The following is a 17,100-nucleotide window of genomic DNA, read 5'->3' as shown; positions in this document are numbered from 1 at the left end:
AACAATTGACTTGAATATAGGGACAGACAGGAGCTTTCTGATACAGAAAACTATGGTTGAAGAGACACAGGTATGGAGTGCAATCGACTGAAATCTTCAAACTACAAGGCAGCAGGCAAAGCTAACTTTTTACTATCATATGAGCTTGGGGGCTCAGGAACTCACAATCTGTCAAATTGAGCCACAATATTGAAATGTTTAAAGGACTTTCTCATAATAGTGGAGGGGAGAAATGAACATCTACAATAGGTTTTGGGCTCTTCCTATACTCAAGACTATACTTGTGTGTACTTTCCACTGTTTACTGCATTGATTTTAAAAATGATTAGAGCATAATAATCACACAGATTAGTTGAATTCATTTTGACAAAATCATTCATGCATGAAATCTGTTTGTTCCATTTCAGTCCCCTGTCCTAGCCTTTTCCCTCCCCTCTTCTCTCCCCCATTATCCTTCCTCTATTTTACTGATTTTCCTTTCACTCATGTTTAAGTGCAGAGTTGGGTAGCATTAATTGCATCCACTCTTTCATGCAAACATCACCATCAACAATCTCCAGACAGTTTTCATCTTCCCAAACTGAAACTTTGTACCCATTTAAAAAAAAAAAACACTTCCTCCTTCTCCTAGCCCAGGAAAACACCATTCTACTAAGAAACATGTTGAAGAAATAAAATCATCAAACTACAAAAATAATGTTATCACAACGAGGCATAAGTTACATGGAAATCTAGATGTTTACCATTGCTGCTTTTTCCAACACATGTTCCAAATGAAAGCTGCATGCCTGAAATTACACTGTCCTGCTGTGCAGCCTCCACAGAGCATTATTAATGTCCCTGTTCCTCAGGCTGTAGATAAAAGGATTCAGCATAGGAATGACCACAGCATACATCAGTGAGAACACAGAAATCTTTCTGGGCGATTGTGATACAGTAGAAGCAATGTACAATCCAACCACTGTTCCATAAAATAAACAAACAACTGCCAGGTGAGACCCACAGGTGGAGAAGGATTTGTACTTCTCACTTGATGATGGGATTCTAAGAACCGAGGAAACAATTTTGTAGTATAAGTAAAAGATGCCTGAGAGAGGAAGGAATCCTGAGATGGCACCAACAAAATACATGATTGCATTTTTGGTAAAGGTATCAGAACAAGAAAGATTCAGTACTTGAGAAGCCTCACAAAAGAAACTAGAAATTTCCACATCTTTAAAGTAGGCAAAGTGTAAGACAATCAAATTGTGGAGCTGGGATTCCAAAAGGCTAAACAAAATAGACACCAAAACTAAAAAGCCACAGAGGTGAGGGTTCACGATGACTGAGTATTGCAGGGGGTGACAGATGGCCACAAACTGGTCATAGGCCATCACGGTCCAGAAGCATGTCATCCATACATCCCAAAATGATAAAAATGGACATCTGTGTCAGGCAGCCCACATAGGAGATGGCTCTGCTGTGAGTTTGGATGTTCATGAGCACCTTTGGGACCATGGTGGAGATGAAGCAGATGTCAGCCAAGGACAGGTTGGAGAGGAAGAAGTACATGGGGGTGTGGAGGTGAGAGTCAGAGCTAAAGGCCAGGATGATGAGCAGGTTCCTGAGCACCCCAACCAGGTACATGCACAGGAACAAGCCAAAGAGGATGGGCTGCAAGTCTGGGTCCTCTGAAAGTGCCATGAGATGGAATTCTGATACAGATGTTAGGTTTTTCAGTTTAATTTTGCTTGGGCACCTTTGAAAAAGAAAAGAGTATTGGACAGAGAAACCAGATAAGCAGAGACACAAAGTAATCAAACAATAATACAAATTCCTTTAGCTTATAATATTTAAAACACTAGATAAAGGATAGGATGGCATTATCTCACCACTCAGCTAAAGCTGATAGTTCATATCAGAAAGCAGTCATGTAGCCAATGACCATGAACACAGCATTTGTGGGCACTGCATCTATCAATGATGACACTGTACCAATATGCTAAGAAGCACTTTCAAAATTTTTATTTTATGCAGGTTGATTTGTATCAACCCCACACAATTACAGTAACATGTCTGGCAAAGAAAGTCAGTTCTTCTATTTCCCCTCCCCTGCTGTGGCTTGGAATATTAATTCATTGCCTTTCCCATAATCTCTCATAGATACAGTTGAAGACTATAACATCAGGGAAGAACCTGAAATTCAAGTTTGATTCCAGCCCTTTTAAAAAATGTCATATAATAGATTTTCACATCAATATTTTCTGTACCTGGAATTTAATACCTGGATTCCAATTCTCTTAACTGAGCTACTTAAATACAATTATGTTTTCAGATCATACTGATTTAACTTGGAAAATAAATGAAAAAGAAAAAAATTCCTGAAATAACATAAGCATACCTGGGCCATCAATTCCTCATCTGTAGAATGAAAAAAAAAATCATTACTTTTCTTATAAGTGCTATTTTGTAAAAATACTTAAGGTGTTTTTAAATACCAAATACTAGTGGTCCTCAGTCTGATTTGTGATACAACTGGCCTGTGAATATTTAAAAATATTAGGATCCCTGACATTGTATTCAAGACAATTTAGTTAAAATACCTGCATTTGAAATTAGTGTGATCCTTTTTTACATCAATTTTGGGAACCACTGCCTATAACATTTTCTGACATTTAGAAATCGCCATCAATATTCTTCATTTTTATCGTCAATAATAAGCACTACCCATGTTAGAATAGTAAACATGTAGCAATATGTGCTTTAGAACTAATATTTTATAGGGAATTGAATTACCAGTTATGAAATTTGTACTTGATTATCTCTGCATAATTCCATTTTCCTGCATACCTGCCACCTAAAGGAAAGTGCTATCAGGATTAAGTGGTCTTATTTTTATGTCAATATACAATGTCCATACAGATTTGTGTTTCCATAGGCAGTTCTCTTCAGCGTTCACCTCAACAGTACCTGAATCTTATCTAGGTAGTGTACAACACAATATCCGTGGTCCCTCAGATGTACAGTGTACATCTATATGTACACTTAAGTCTCTCTGTGAAGTATGTTTTCACTGATGCTACTGCATTACCTAAAGGAGAAACATAATTTAATACACAAATTGGGGCAATCTTTTCAAAATCCTGTGTCTCATGCAAATAAGAAATTCTACATAGTATGTGGGCATGAATTGGTAACTTGAATTTCAGTAATTGATACATGTTGTATTTTACTATTAATAACCTATGTTGGTTGTCTCAATAAAAATGAGTTCTAATTGATACAACCTATTACAGTTAAATGTGTACTGTCAGAAATGTTGCTTATGGGTATCTAGTGATAGCCCTTGCATGATTATTGGCTAAAAAATTTCCTCTTGTGCAGGTAGTAATATTTCCATTTGACTACAGCAGAGGAGAAAGTGACCTGGGATAGGAGTAAGGAGCTGGGGCAATCTTTTCAAAATCCTATTATATGCAGAATGGGTACAAATCTCCCCATCTCTGAGAAGTGTCTGTTCAGGTCCTTGGCCCATTTGTTGATTGGGTTGTTTGTTCTCTTATTGTCTAATTTTTTGAGTTCTTTGTATACTCTGGATATTAGGGCTCTATCTGAAATGTGAGGAGTAAAGATTTGTTCCCAGGATGTAGGCTCTCTATTTACCTCTCTTATTGTATCTTTTGCTGAGAAAAAACTTTTTAGTTTGAGTAAGTCCCATTTGTTGATTCTAGTTATTAACTTTTGTGCTATGGGTGTCCTATTGAGGAATTTGGAGCCCGACCCCACAGTATGTAGATCGTAGCCAACTTTTTCTTCTATCAGACGACGTGTCTCTGATTTGATATCAAGCTCCTTGATCCATTTTGAATTAACTTTTGTGCATGGCGAGAGAAAGGGATTCAGTTTCATTTTGTTGCATATGGATTTCCAGTTTTCCCAGCACCATTTGTTGAAGATGCTATCCTTCCTCCATTGCATGCTTTTAGCCCCTTTATCAAATATAAGATAGTTGTAGTTTTGTGGATTGGTTTCTGTGTCCTCTATTCTGTACCATTGGTCCACCCGCCTGTTTTGGTACTAGTACCATGCTGTTTTTGTTACTATTGCTCTGTAGTATAGTTTGAAATCTGGTATCGCTATACTGCCTGATTCACACTTCCTGCTTAGAATTGTTTTTACTATTCTGGGTCTTTTGTTTTTCCATATGAATTTCATGATTGCTTTCTCTATTTCTACAAGAAATGCCGTTGGGATTTTGATTGGCATTGCATTAAACCTATAGAGAACTTTTGGTAATATCGCCATTTTGATGATGTTAGTTCTGCCTATCCATGAACACTTGTACATTGCTGGTGGGACTGCAAATTGGTGCAGCCAATTTGGAAAGCAGTATGGAGATTTCTTGGAAAGCTGGGAATGGAGCCACCATTTGACCCAGCTATTCCCCTTCTCGGTCTATTCCCTAAAGACCTAAAAAGAGCATGCCACAGGGACACTGCTACATCGATGTTCATAGCAGCACAATTCACAATAGCTAGACTGTGGAACCAACCTAGATGCCCTTCAATGGATGAATGGATAAAAAAATGTGGCATTTATACACAATGGAGTATTACTCTGCATTAAAAAATGACAAAATCATAGAATTTACAGGGAAATGGATGGCATTAGAGCAGATTATGCTAAGTGAAGCTAGCCAATCCCTAAAAAACAAATGCCAAATGTCTTCTTTGATATAAGGAGAGTAACTAAGAACAGAGTAGGGTCGAAGAGCATGAGAAGAAGATTAACATTAAACAGGGATGAGAGGTGGGAGGGAAAGGGAGAGAGAAGGGAAAATGCATGGAAATGGAAGGAGACCCTCAGAGTTATACAAAAGTACATACAAGAGGAAGTGAGGGGAAGGGGAAAAATAATATAAGGGGGACAAACGAATGTCAGTAGAGGGAGCAGAGAGAGAAGAGGGGAGGGGAGGGGAGGGGGGATAGTAGAGGATAGGAAAGGCAGCAGAATACAACAGACACTAGTATGGCAATATGTAAATCAATGGATGTGTAACTGATGTGATTCTGCAATCTGTATATGGGGTAAAAATGGGAGCTCATAACCCACTTGAATCAAATTGTGAAATATGATATATCAAGAACTATGTAATGTTTTGAACAGCCAACAATAAAAAATTAAAAAAAAAAGAACTATGTAATGTTTTGAACAGCCAACAATAAAAAATTAAAAAAAAAAAATCTCCCCATCTCTCAGAGCACAGACTGATTATTGAAAACAGGTACCAAAAGACCCATGTATAAATCCTGTAAGGGAGATTTGGAACCTAATTCATATTTGGTCATTGTATTATTCTTTCCTAATAAAATTTTTCATTTTAATGGAAACAGCAGGTTTATTGATGAAGACAAATGTCAAAAGTCAGTGACTCCAAAGTGTGAATCAGCTCAGACATAAAGATTAATTGTCCATTTCTCTTTCTCCTTTCTTTTAATACCCAGAAATATCCCCACAATTACATTTGAAACATTGAATAATGTAGACTGCTGGTAAATAACAATTTAAAGTTCATGTGTTCAAGATACAGGCACAAAGAAGAGCTATAGTTCTCGGTTTTCTCTCAGAGTTATTCTGTTGGACATTCCTGAAAGGAAAGAAAGTGCGGACAGGAAATCACCAGGAGTGTTGATGACATATTGTGACTGATTTTTGTGAACCAAGGAAGAGTCTAGTAAATGTTTAACATAGTTTTACCGTGCTTTTGATGATTTCATTGTGGAAAACAAGGTATCTTATACTGCAGAATTAGGAATGAAAGGGAATTGGCATACCTCTCCAAACAACATGGCTTATATTTGTATGAGGACAAAACGACATGTCTTGTTTCAGAAACAGGGAAATAGTCACTACAAATAACAGGATATTATAGTTGAATGATATGCAGATTAACCCTATCATTAAAAAAGTAACAATATCTAAATTGAATATTCTCATTTGTACATTTATCAAATAACAATCATCCAAGGCACACCCACATCTGTTTAATCATTCTTCAGTGTGACAATGCTGAGTTTCAGAGATGATAAGTACCTGCCCTGTTTTGCATTGGAAGATCCAATACAAGGGGCACTGACAGATTCAAATATTAATTGCCGGGCTCTGGGTCAGATACATGGAACTTTTCATTGTGTACCAGACATAGTAAAGTTTCAAGCAGATATCCAGAGATCTAAACCATAGGAGTTCCTGTGGTATATTTTTAAACTCTGGTCAATTTCCTGAGTAGGAAGAAAATCAACAGTAAACTCTATGATAACTTTTGAGATGGAGTGGACAGATTACAAGATGGCAGAAAGATTTGGACAGCTGCAAGGATATCTCAGAGAGGAGCGAGAGGAAAATCTGTGCTGCTTGGTCATGTGCTGTTCTTTCTGTGATCTTTGTCTGTGATCCTGACCTGTCCTTCCCATACTTGATGGACCTGGGTGGATGTATGTCCCCTACTGCTCTCCTCTGTGACTCATCAGGAACCCCCAAAGGGAAAGGCACAGAGAGCAAGGGGTGTCTTCCTGAAGTGACAGAGAAGAGGAAAGTCCTCTTAGGTTTTTAAGGGGAAAATCCTCCCAGAAGATCCTAGCATTAATGCCCTGGTCTGTGTTCAGGCAGACCAATCCAAACCCTCTTCCTTCTTTTCTAACAATCTGAGAGTTGTTACCTCAAAATGCTGTATCCTGGTGCTGTATGTAACTAAAAAAATAAATTTTAAAATGCTGTCATTCCTCTTTCTGTGGAAATAGTGTGTGTACAACTATGCAGCTGACATGAAATGGAAAGAGCTGACCAAACTTAGCTCAGAGCCTAACATTCAGCAAGCCCTCCAGCATGGTGCATGGCATTTTTCACAGCCATTCTTCTTGCCTCCTTCCCCTTTGTAATTGTGTTGGGTACATAGGTCACAGTACAGAGGGACCCACTGATGGTGGGAAGTCCACAGAGAGTTACAAGTGTGAGAGCAGAGCTGGTCTGTGAATGACAAGTCTGGGCTCCAACACAAGTCAGAACATCAGCCTCATACTCCTCCTCCCATCTGTCTGCACAAACTCACTCTTAGACCTAAAGAAGGGGAAACAGCATTTCCAACAGGCCCTCCTCCATCCACCATCACCCTCAGCACTTACTGGTTTAAGCTGCTTCTCTGCTCGATCATGACTAAGGAAGGATGATCCAATGCTGCTGGCCTCTCTTGTGCCCAGTGAAGGCTCTGTCTCTGTCTTCAGGCTTGATATGAGCACAGTGTCACATATGAGCTTGCTGATCCCAAACAACCACAGGAGGAGGAGACACAGGTATGGAGCACATTCAGCTGGAGCCATCAAGTGGAAGGGCTGGAGGCACAGGCGATTATTTATCATAGCATAACAATGGAGGTTTAATACACAGAGGTCATAATTAGCAAAATTTGTCCATGCTGCCCAATCTCTAAGGGCTTCTTTATATTAGTGGAGAAAATGTAAAAAGAAGAAGAATAGAAGGAGGAGGAGGAGGAGAAGGAAGGGGAGGGGGATGACGAAGAAGAAATGAAGGCCCACCAAAATTGTTATCTTATACTTTCTGTTCAAAAGGAAGTTTTATGGGCTATTTGTTGGATCTTAGTTTTTATTCATTTTTATTTTTATTTTATTTATTTATTTTTGCGGTGCTGGGGATCAAAACCATGGCCTTGTGCATGCGAGGCAGGCACTTTACCCACTAAGCTATATCCCCAGCCCTATTCATTTTTAAAAGAGCTATCTGTATTTTTTTTCATTTATTGTGGAAAGAGATATCAAAACTTTAACATTTCATGTGCACTATGTATTCAACCCATTCACCTTGTTGTGCAACTATAATCAACACCCATTTCTAGAAATATTTTAACTTCCCAAACCAAAACTTTGTACATTGAAAAAATTTCACTCCTCTGTATCCCAACACTGGCAATGACCATTTTACTATTAAATACAATGATAAATTAAAGTCAAAAATCAACAAAAATGATGTAAGGAAGGAAGAAAGATTAAAGGTCTCCATGTTTTGTTTTGCTGCCAACTCCAACCTACAGTCAAAATGGATATCAAAGATTGTGAGATTAGACTATCCTGCTGTGCAGCCTCCTCAGGGCACCTTTAATGTCCCTGTTTCTCAGGCTCTAGATTAAGGGATTCAACAAGGGGGTGACCACAGAAAACAACACTGAGGCCACCACACATTTTATTGGAGAATGTGAGGTAACAGAATCAAGGCACACTCCAATGGCTGTTCCATAAAATAAGCCACCAACTGCCAGGTGAGAGCCACAGGTGGAGAAGGCTTTGTACTCTCCACCTGCAGAGGGATTTCTAAGAATGGATGAAACAATTTTATAGTAAGAGAAAATGATCCCTGAGATGGGGAAAATCCAAATATGACTCCAATAAAATACATGACTATATTGTTGGTAAATTTAGCAGAACAAGGAAGACTAAGGATTGAGAAGGGTCACGAAAGAAATTTGAAATGTCCACATCTTTGAAGTAGGAAAATTGTAAGATGATCAAGTGGTGGAGCTGGGATTCCAAAAGGCTAAATAAAACAGACACCAAAACTAGAAACCAAAGAGGTGAGGGTTCATGATGACTAAGTAATGCAAGGGGTGACAGATGGCCACAAACTGGTCATAAGCCATCACAGTCAGAAGCATATTATCCATGTTTATGAAAAAGATAAAAAAGGACATCTTTGTCAGGCAGTCTACATAGGAGATGATTGACTGTGCTCTGAGTTTGGATGTCCACAATCATTTTTGGGACTGTGGTGGAGATAAAGCAAATATCATCCATAGAGAAATGGAGGAGAAACAGTAGTACATGTGGTGAGGAGGTGGGAATCAGAACTGACAGCCAGGATGATGAGCAGGTTCCCAAGCACTGTGACCAGGTACATGCACAGGAACAGTCCAAACAGGAGGGGCTGCAGGTCTGGGTCCTCGAGGGCCATGAGAAGGAATTCTGAAACACATGTTAGATTCAGTGCTTCTATATTGAAGCACAGAATATATTTCCTCTTGAAATAGGAAAAATTGTTTGGAAAAGTGATTCAAATAAACAGACATACAATACTCTATACATAGTTTTAATTCAAATATTGACATGTATTCACGTTTGGTGTCCATACAACTTCAACAATATTTATCATTTGTGGTCAACACAAATTTGTTATAACTCTTTCCTTGTTTATTTTTGTTTTTCATATATTTCTAGGTATGCTTACTTTATTATTGTTTAGACATTATTTTTCAGTGATATTAGAAGACCAAGAATATCAGAGGTAGCTATTTCATAAACACAGTAAAAAACAAAGTATTCCTTAGATAACACAGCTACTAAATATTCTACTTGCTTAAGCAAAAAATTCCAATTAAAGGCAATTCAAAGAATTGAATACACCTTATATTTCTAAGACTGTATTACTTCCCTTAAATCAGCATATTTAATGTTTATAAACATTTTTCTATGATCTATGACAACATTATCTAAAGAGTTTATCCTTGTTGATAGTTCATAATCAGGAAACATTATTATATACCAGTTTTCTCCTAGAAGTTTTTCTTCATTACTGTTTTCTGATTACCTTCCTTTGTGGGTATAATTTGTCACTCATTCATATTTTGTTTTGTTTCTTAAAAATCATTTAATATGGGGCTGGGTGGTGACTCAGTGGTAGAACACTTGCCTAGCTTTTGTGAGGCCCTGGGTTTGATCCCTAGCACCACATAAAACGAAATAAACAAAATAAAGCATTGTGTCCATCTACAACTAAATATATTTAAAAAAAAAAACATTTAATATATGTCCCTTTTTTGTGATGGTGGATATCAACATTTCAAAAAATGGCTTAGTTAAATGCATATCTTACATCTATTAATACTAAGGTGACTTTAGTGTATGGTGCACCTACCGGTGAATACAAAACACTAAAGTATGAAGAAACAGTTTGAAATACTTTATACAGGCTTATTTTTATCAACCCATTTCAGTCCCCGTAAAGTATATCAGGTGGAAGACATATCCTTGCTTTTCCCCTTTATTCTGTGGTCAATAATGGCCTTTACACACAGACCAATGGTTTCTGAAAGCTTCACCCAAGTTTTAAAAGTGGAGGACTTTAGCAGCAGTGAAGATCACAAAGTGCATTTTGAGTCCCAACCTTATGACGGGTTTATTGCATTTCTGGCCAGTTCTTCCTGATACATGGTTTGCAATTCTCTCACTTCAACTACCCTTAGGTTTATTATTTTATCCAATCAGACTATGACTTAAAAGGAAAAAGGTGAAAAAAATACAGAAACTATGAAAATGTTCTGACAGCTTCTTCATCTGTACAACAGGGATAATAATTACCTACCTTAGAGGCTTGTTGTAAAAAATATATTTTATTTAATTCTTTTAATTTGCATAGAGTATTTGTCCTCAGCCTCATTTATCATCATATCTACCTGTGGATATCTATAAATACCCAGACATCTGGCCACAAAAGTGAACATATTCAATCAGAGTGTCTGCACAGTGAAGTTCTTGATGGTCTTTCTTCTTCTTCTCATTCATATTCTTCTTCTCCTCCTCCTCCTCCTGGGGGTGGGGGAACCAGGGATTGAACTCAGGGGCATTTGACCACTGAACCTGAGCACTATTTTGTATTTTATTTAAAGACAGGATATCACTGAGTTGCTTAGTGCCTCACTTTTAGCTGAGGCTGGCTTTGAATTTTCAATCCTCCTGTCTCAACTTACTAAGCTGCTGGGATTACAGGAGTGCGCCACCACACCTGGTTCTTGATGGTCATTTCTTACACCAGAGTTAACAACATCTGCCTCTGAGTATTCCCTGGCATTAAAACAATGGTCCATTAATATTAGTCACCACTGATAATACTACTACTCGCAAGAATATGTAAAACTTTAATATTTGAGTAAAACTCCTACTTTGTGAAGATGTGAATTATCCTCTAGACATTTGAGTTCTTGGTATCTCTGCATGGTTCCATTCTCTTGTGTACCTGTCCCCAGAAACAATTTGGTTCATTTATTTTCCTCTCAATGTTACCTTAGAAGTATTGATTTAGCTTTATATATGGATATTTTTCTTTCAAACTTACCTTACAGTTTCTAAAGTTCATCTAAGTAGTAACACCTATTGTCCCTCAAATACACTAGTGTCCATTGACATGTGGTTTTATATCTCCTTGTATAATACATATGGTGACCTCAAAAGCTTTGTATTTTACACAGCATTACCCAGGTAAAGGATGTCATTTAGTATGTCAGTTTATTGTGACAACAATCCTTTTAAACTTCCTGTGACTCTGTCTGTATAACACAAGTTAGAATTCCTATGTGCCATGTTTACGGGAGATAGTTGTTTGACCTCCAATAATTGATGCATGTTCAATTTTAATATAAATTATCTACATTTGATACTGTGATCAAATCGGTTATTATCAATTACATCATTATATTCTTCAGTTATACTATCAAAAATATCCCTGCATTCTGCTTTGTGATAATCTTCCACAAGAACTCATGAAGACATTTCTTAATGCATTGGGAATAACATTTCCATTTTTCACTAGTAGAGGAGATAGGAGCCTGGAGCACAAGTTAGAAAATGAAAATTTTAGTTCTGGATCTTGGAGTTGCCACTATATACAGAACGTGTGTAATATATCTGTAAAATTCCACACGCTAGGCAAGCACTCGACAACTGAGCCAAAACCCCAGCCCTCTGATATTTTTTTTATACTTCCTCTATGCCATGCAAGGTAGAATAGAGAATCAGAGGTGAAGAGAGCTAGTCATTCTTGTCCAAATATCTGGCATATGATTACCAAATATAAATTCTGTCTCAAAACAGAAATTGGAGAATAGTAACCTCAGACAACAGCATATTTTGGTTGAGTGGTAGGAAGATTACCCTTATAATTAATAATTAGTATAAATAATAATATCTAAATATTATTTTGCATTATCTAATACATTCATCACATGCTACTCACATGGGAGCATCTATTATCTCTTTATTACTAATTCAATGCAGTTACATCACCAGTAGATCAACTCAGATGACAATGTTGTCTCAGAAATACTAACAACCTTCCCCTCTGAGAATAAATTACAAATTCAATAGATAGTGATCAAAATTAAACAATCAAGGGGAAGACAGAGCCCCCATAGAATGGGAGAAAAATCTTTGTCATCTTCTCTTATGACAGAACATTAATATCCAGAATACATAAATAACTCAAAAATTTAACATCCAAATCCCTCAAATATCCCAATAGATAAATGGACAAATGAACTAAATACACATTTCTAAAAACAAAAAACAAATACAGGTGGCCAACAAATATGTGAAGAAAATGCTCCACATCCTTAGCAATCAGGGAAATGCCAATAAATACTACATTGAGATTTCACCTCCCTCCAGTTAGAATAGTAATCATCAAGAGCACAAATAATAATGAAGGCTGGAGAGCAGGCAGGGATTGCAAGTTAGAACATCGACCATGGAAAACAGAGTGGAGATTTTCCAAAAGAGTAGGATTGGAAACACCATGTAAACCAGCAATCCCATTCCTTGGTATTTACACAAAAGAACTAAAATCAGCGTACAATAGGGACACAGGCACAACAGTGTTGGTACCAGTGAGATTTGCAATGGCCACATTATGGAACCAGACAGGGTGTCCATCGGGAGATGAATGGATAAAGAAAATGTGGTAAATACACACAATGGAGGTTTATTCAGTCATACAAAGAAACAAATTATGTAATTTGCTGGTAAATTGGTGAAACAAGAACTTCATGCTACATGAAATAAGAGACTCAAAAAGCCAAGGATCAAATGTCTTTTCTCATATGTGGAAGCTGGAGAAAAAATAAATAAATAAAAATGGGCCTCAGGAAAACAGAAGGGAGGACAGTGGAATAGAGGACAGGGCTCAAAGGTGGCAGAGGAAGGAGGGAAAGCAGAATCCTGGGTAATGAAACTGACCAAATGATGCTAAGTGCATGTACAAATGCACCCTAGTGAATCCCACTTTGGGGTAGAATTAAAATGCACCAATTAAAAAAATTAGTAATAAGACCACTAAAGTAAAGAAATAGGATCAGGGGTAAGGAGAAGGAAAGAGATAGGAGAGGTCCCGGGGAAAGAAATGGACCAAATTTTGTTTTGCACATGCATGAATAGTCACAGAGTATTCCACTATTATGTATAACTCAAAAATTTAACATCCAAATAATAACTATAATAATAGTTATAGTATAAATATAATAATGTAAAAAAAAAATTCAGCAGTCATTGTATTGGTGTGATGCAGTAATCTTGTCCCTTATTTCCCAATTATCAGAAAGTTTTAAGCAGAGGTCCAGGACCCTGACCACCAGTACATCTGGAGAACCCTTTAAAACTCTCCAGTTTCTTGTGTAGGAATGAAACCAAGAGGTGGCATTGACTCCTTTGAGACTGAGTGGGCCAGTAGCAAGGAGGATAGAGAGGGCTTCAGAGTGTCCTGCAGTGGGGAGGGGTCTGTGTTGAATTTTTATGTGCCCCTGTTTCCTGTGATCTCTGCCCTTGATCTATTCTTCCCATGTTGGATGTTGCTTTCATGTCAACTGCTCTCTCTTTGATCTTCTGGGAACACCCACAATGAAAAGCAGAGTGAGAAAAGGGTCACTTCTGGAGTGATAGGAGTGGAAATGGCAGATTAGGTTGTCAAGGAAACAGCCTGCTGGGGTTCTCCTGCCCAGAAGCCTGGTGTCCATATTTAGACTACCTCAATCAAACAGATTTACTCATCTCTGCCTAACAACCTGGGAAGATTTTCATAAATATAATATTCTTTTATTTTCTACATAATAATGTGAACACATGTAACTAAAGAAAGGCTCTGCAGAGACTCTGAGATGAGCCAAGCTGTGTGAAACACAGCTCTGAACCTGGCATTTAGGAAGCCCTTGGCGATGCATCACAAAGCTACGTGTGCTGCTATTTTCCTCTTAAACATCATGATCACCTTTATACTCCTCTTGGATTGCTGAAGAAAGAGTTTGGGGACCTGCTTTCTGCTAGAATGGATGAGGTGTCTTTTGGAAGTACAGTTAGTGGAGGAGAGCGCTGGAGTTGGATGTCTCACCCTCAAAATCACCAAGAATATAAAAACCAGATCTCATAACTCTTTGTTTTGCACACTGATATCCTTTCATTTGGCCACCCAGACTATCATATTTGTCCTGATGACATAGAAACAATATTTCTGACAGCCCTTTTCCTATCCAATGTCTCCCTCAGACATACTGGTTAAGTTTCTTCTCGGCTGGCTCATGAACAAAGAATGAGGATCCAAAGTTACACCCTAATCAGGTGCCCGTGAAGGCTCAGTCAAACCTCAGGACTGATAGGCACACAGGGTCAGGTAGGAGCTTCCTGCTATAGACAACCCTGGGAGGAGGAGACCATGTATGGAGCCCTCTGAACTACCAAACTCAAGTGCTAGAGACACAGGCTGATTCATTTTATTAATCTTGGAGGATCCATGCATAGAGCTTGTAATTAGCCAAGGTGTTCTGTTATCCTAATCTCTAAGGACTTCTTCACATGTGTAGAGGTAGAAAAAGAAGAAGAGAAAATAAATATCCCCAAGGTTATGGTCTCTTCCTCTACTCAAGGAAGCTCTGGGGTATTGTTCACTCAATTTGTTTCTTTTCCTTGTTTTGAATGACCCATTTGTGCCTAATTCTATTTCTTGTGATAAAATATACAGGAAACAGCGACTTCCATTTTTGCCTATTTTATGTGCATAGTTCAGTAGTATCAATTACATTCCCTTTGTTGTTTAACCATTACCATCGACCATTTCCAGAAAATTTTCATCTTGTTAAACTGAAAATTTATACCCATTCTCACAACTACATACTTATCCTGATTCTGACCCTGGCTAATGCAACACTATTATCAAACATCAGAGCATATATGTGGTCTACAAAAATAATGTAAAGAGGGAGAAGGAATACATTTGTAGAGGCTAGCTTTTGCTGCAGTTTTTCTAGCCTACCTTCTAACTATATGCTGCAGGTCCTGAGATTGGACTGTTCTGCTCTGTGTCCTCAGGACCCAGCATGGAGATGAATGCAGTGCATGTCACTGAGGTCTGGAGTTGTGGGGGAATGGGATACCAACATGTACTCCAAATCTGGTTCCATAAAATATGCAACACCTTACAGGTGAGACCACAGGTGGAGAAGGCTTGATAGCCCAACTCTAGATTGGACTCTCAGAATGAAGAAACAATTTTATAGTAACAGAAAAAGCTCCCTGACATAGGAAGAAATCCAGAGATAACACCAACACCATGCATGACTCCGGGCGTGGTGACACACACCTGTGATCCCAGCAGCTCTGGAGGCTGAGGCAGGATGATGGCAAGTTCAAAGCCAGCCTTGGGAATTTAGTGAAGCCCTGAGCAACTTAGTGAGACCCTGTCTCAATATAAAAAAAATAAAAAGGGCTGAGGGTGTGGATCCATGATTGAGCGCCCCTGGGTTCAATCCCTGGTATCCAAAAAATTAGTGAAATGATAACAAACATATTTAAATTTTATGTTGTAGATAATGAATAAGTGCTATGTGGATCCCTCCTCCCATCCTTTCTCCATCAGCACACTCTTGGTTTCGCTGACTACCTGCTTGGTCATGACTAAGGACTGCAGATGTGAGAAGCCTCCCCTGCTGGGGGCACAATCAAGGCTCGGACTTGCTACTGAGGACTGATATGAACACAGTAACCAGGGGTGTCCTGGTTTAGAATCCACACTCCAAGAAAAGATGAAACAAAGAAAAATTAGGCCATCCTGCTGTGCAGCCACCTCAGGGCACTTTTAATGTCCCTGTTCCTCAGGCTATAGATGAAGGGGTTCAGCATGGGGCTGACCATAGTGTACATCACTGAGGCCACTGCACTCTTCCTGGGAGAATGTGAGACAGCTGTGCCAAGGTACTCTAAAATACCTGGTCCACAAAATAGACAAACAACTTCCAGGTGAGACCCACAGGTGGAGAAGGCTTTGTACTTCCCTGCTGAGGATGGGATCCTCAGAATGGAGTAAACAATTTTATAATAAGAGAAAAGGACCCCTGAGATGGGAAGAAAGCCAAATATGCCACCTATAACATAAATGACTATGTTATTGGTAAAAGTATCAGAACAGGCAAGATTGAGGAGTTGTGAAGGGTCACAGAAGAAGTTAGAAATTTCCACATCCTTGAAGTAGGCAAACTGTAGTATAATCAAACTGTGCAGCAGGGAGTTGAAAACGCTAATTAATAAATATAACATGACTAAGAAGCCACAGAGATGAGGGTTCATAATGACTGGGTATCGCAGGGGGTGACAGATGGCCACAAACTGGTCATAGACCATCACAGTCAGAAGCATGTCATCCATACAGACAAAATTGGCAAAAAGAGACATCTGTGTCAGGCAGCCCATGTAGGAGATGGCTCTGCTGTGAGTTTGGATGTTCACATTCATCTTGTGGACCATGGTGGAGATGAAACAGATGTCTGTCAAGGACAGGTTGGAGAGGAAGAAGTACATGGGCTTGTGGAGGTGGGGGTCAGAGATGACCACCAGGATGATGAGCAGGTTCCCAAGGACAGTGACCAGGTACATGGACAGGAACAGTCCAAAGAGTATGGGCTGCAGGTCTGGATCCTCTGAGAGGCCTAGGAGGAGGAATTCTGAGACACATGTTAGATTAGGTTCTTCTATATTACTGGGACACCTTTGGGAATAAAAGTGTTAGAATAAGGAAATAACAGGTGTTCAACACAAGCAAGTATTCATACTTGAATTCCACGCACCTTCAGAAATATTTTCTGGACAAACTGAGTCTTCTCTGAACTCTTGCTTTACTGGTATCTGTGTTTCACACCCTTCTCTGCTCATATGTAAATGAGCAGTGCTAGAGACCAAGATCATTACACATAACAAGTCTATGATCACAGTGAAATATAGTCCATTTTGACAATTTTTATGGGTGTAT

At 38.6% G+C, this 17,100-nt stretch overlaps 1 protein-coding gene and 1 pseudogene across 1 annotated transcript; both read right to left on the bottom strand.

The window, feature by feature from the left end:
* Window positions 1-794: 794 nt before the first annotated feature.
* LOC124102150 (olfactory receptor 7E178-like) lies at window positions 795-1,683 on the bottom strand (annotated as a pseudogene).
* Window positions 1,684-15,595: 13,912 nt separating this feature from the next.
* On the bottom strand, window positions 15,596-16,853 carry LOC124102149 (olfactory receptor 7E24-like; the record flags this gene model as incomplete). The annotated part of the gene is made up of 1 exon (XM_046458360.2): window positions 15,596-16,853. A coding segment is annotated over one exon (957 nt), but the record flags the coding sequence as incomplete, so codon positions are not given.
* Between the last annotated feature and the right edge of the window lie 247 nt (window positions 16,854-17,100).

This window comes from Marmota monax, unplaced genomic scaffold (genome assembly GCF_021218885.2).
Source record: "Marmota monax isolate L192 unplaced genomic scaffold, Marmota_monax_Labrador192_F-V1.1 WCK01_AAM20220418_F8-fsc02050, whole genome shotgun sequence".
Lineage (NCBI taxonomy): Eukaryota > Metazoa > Chordata > Mammalia > Rodentia > Sciuridae > Marmota > Marmota monax.
Note: the sequence above shows the minus strand (reverse complement) of the source record. Positions and strands in the feature narration are given on the sequence as shown.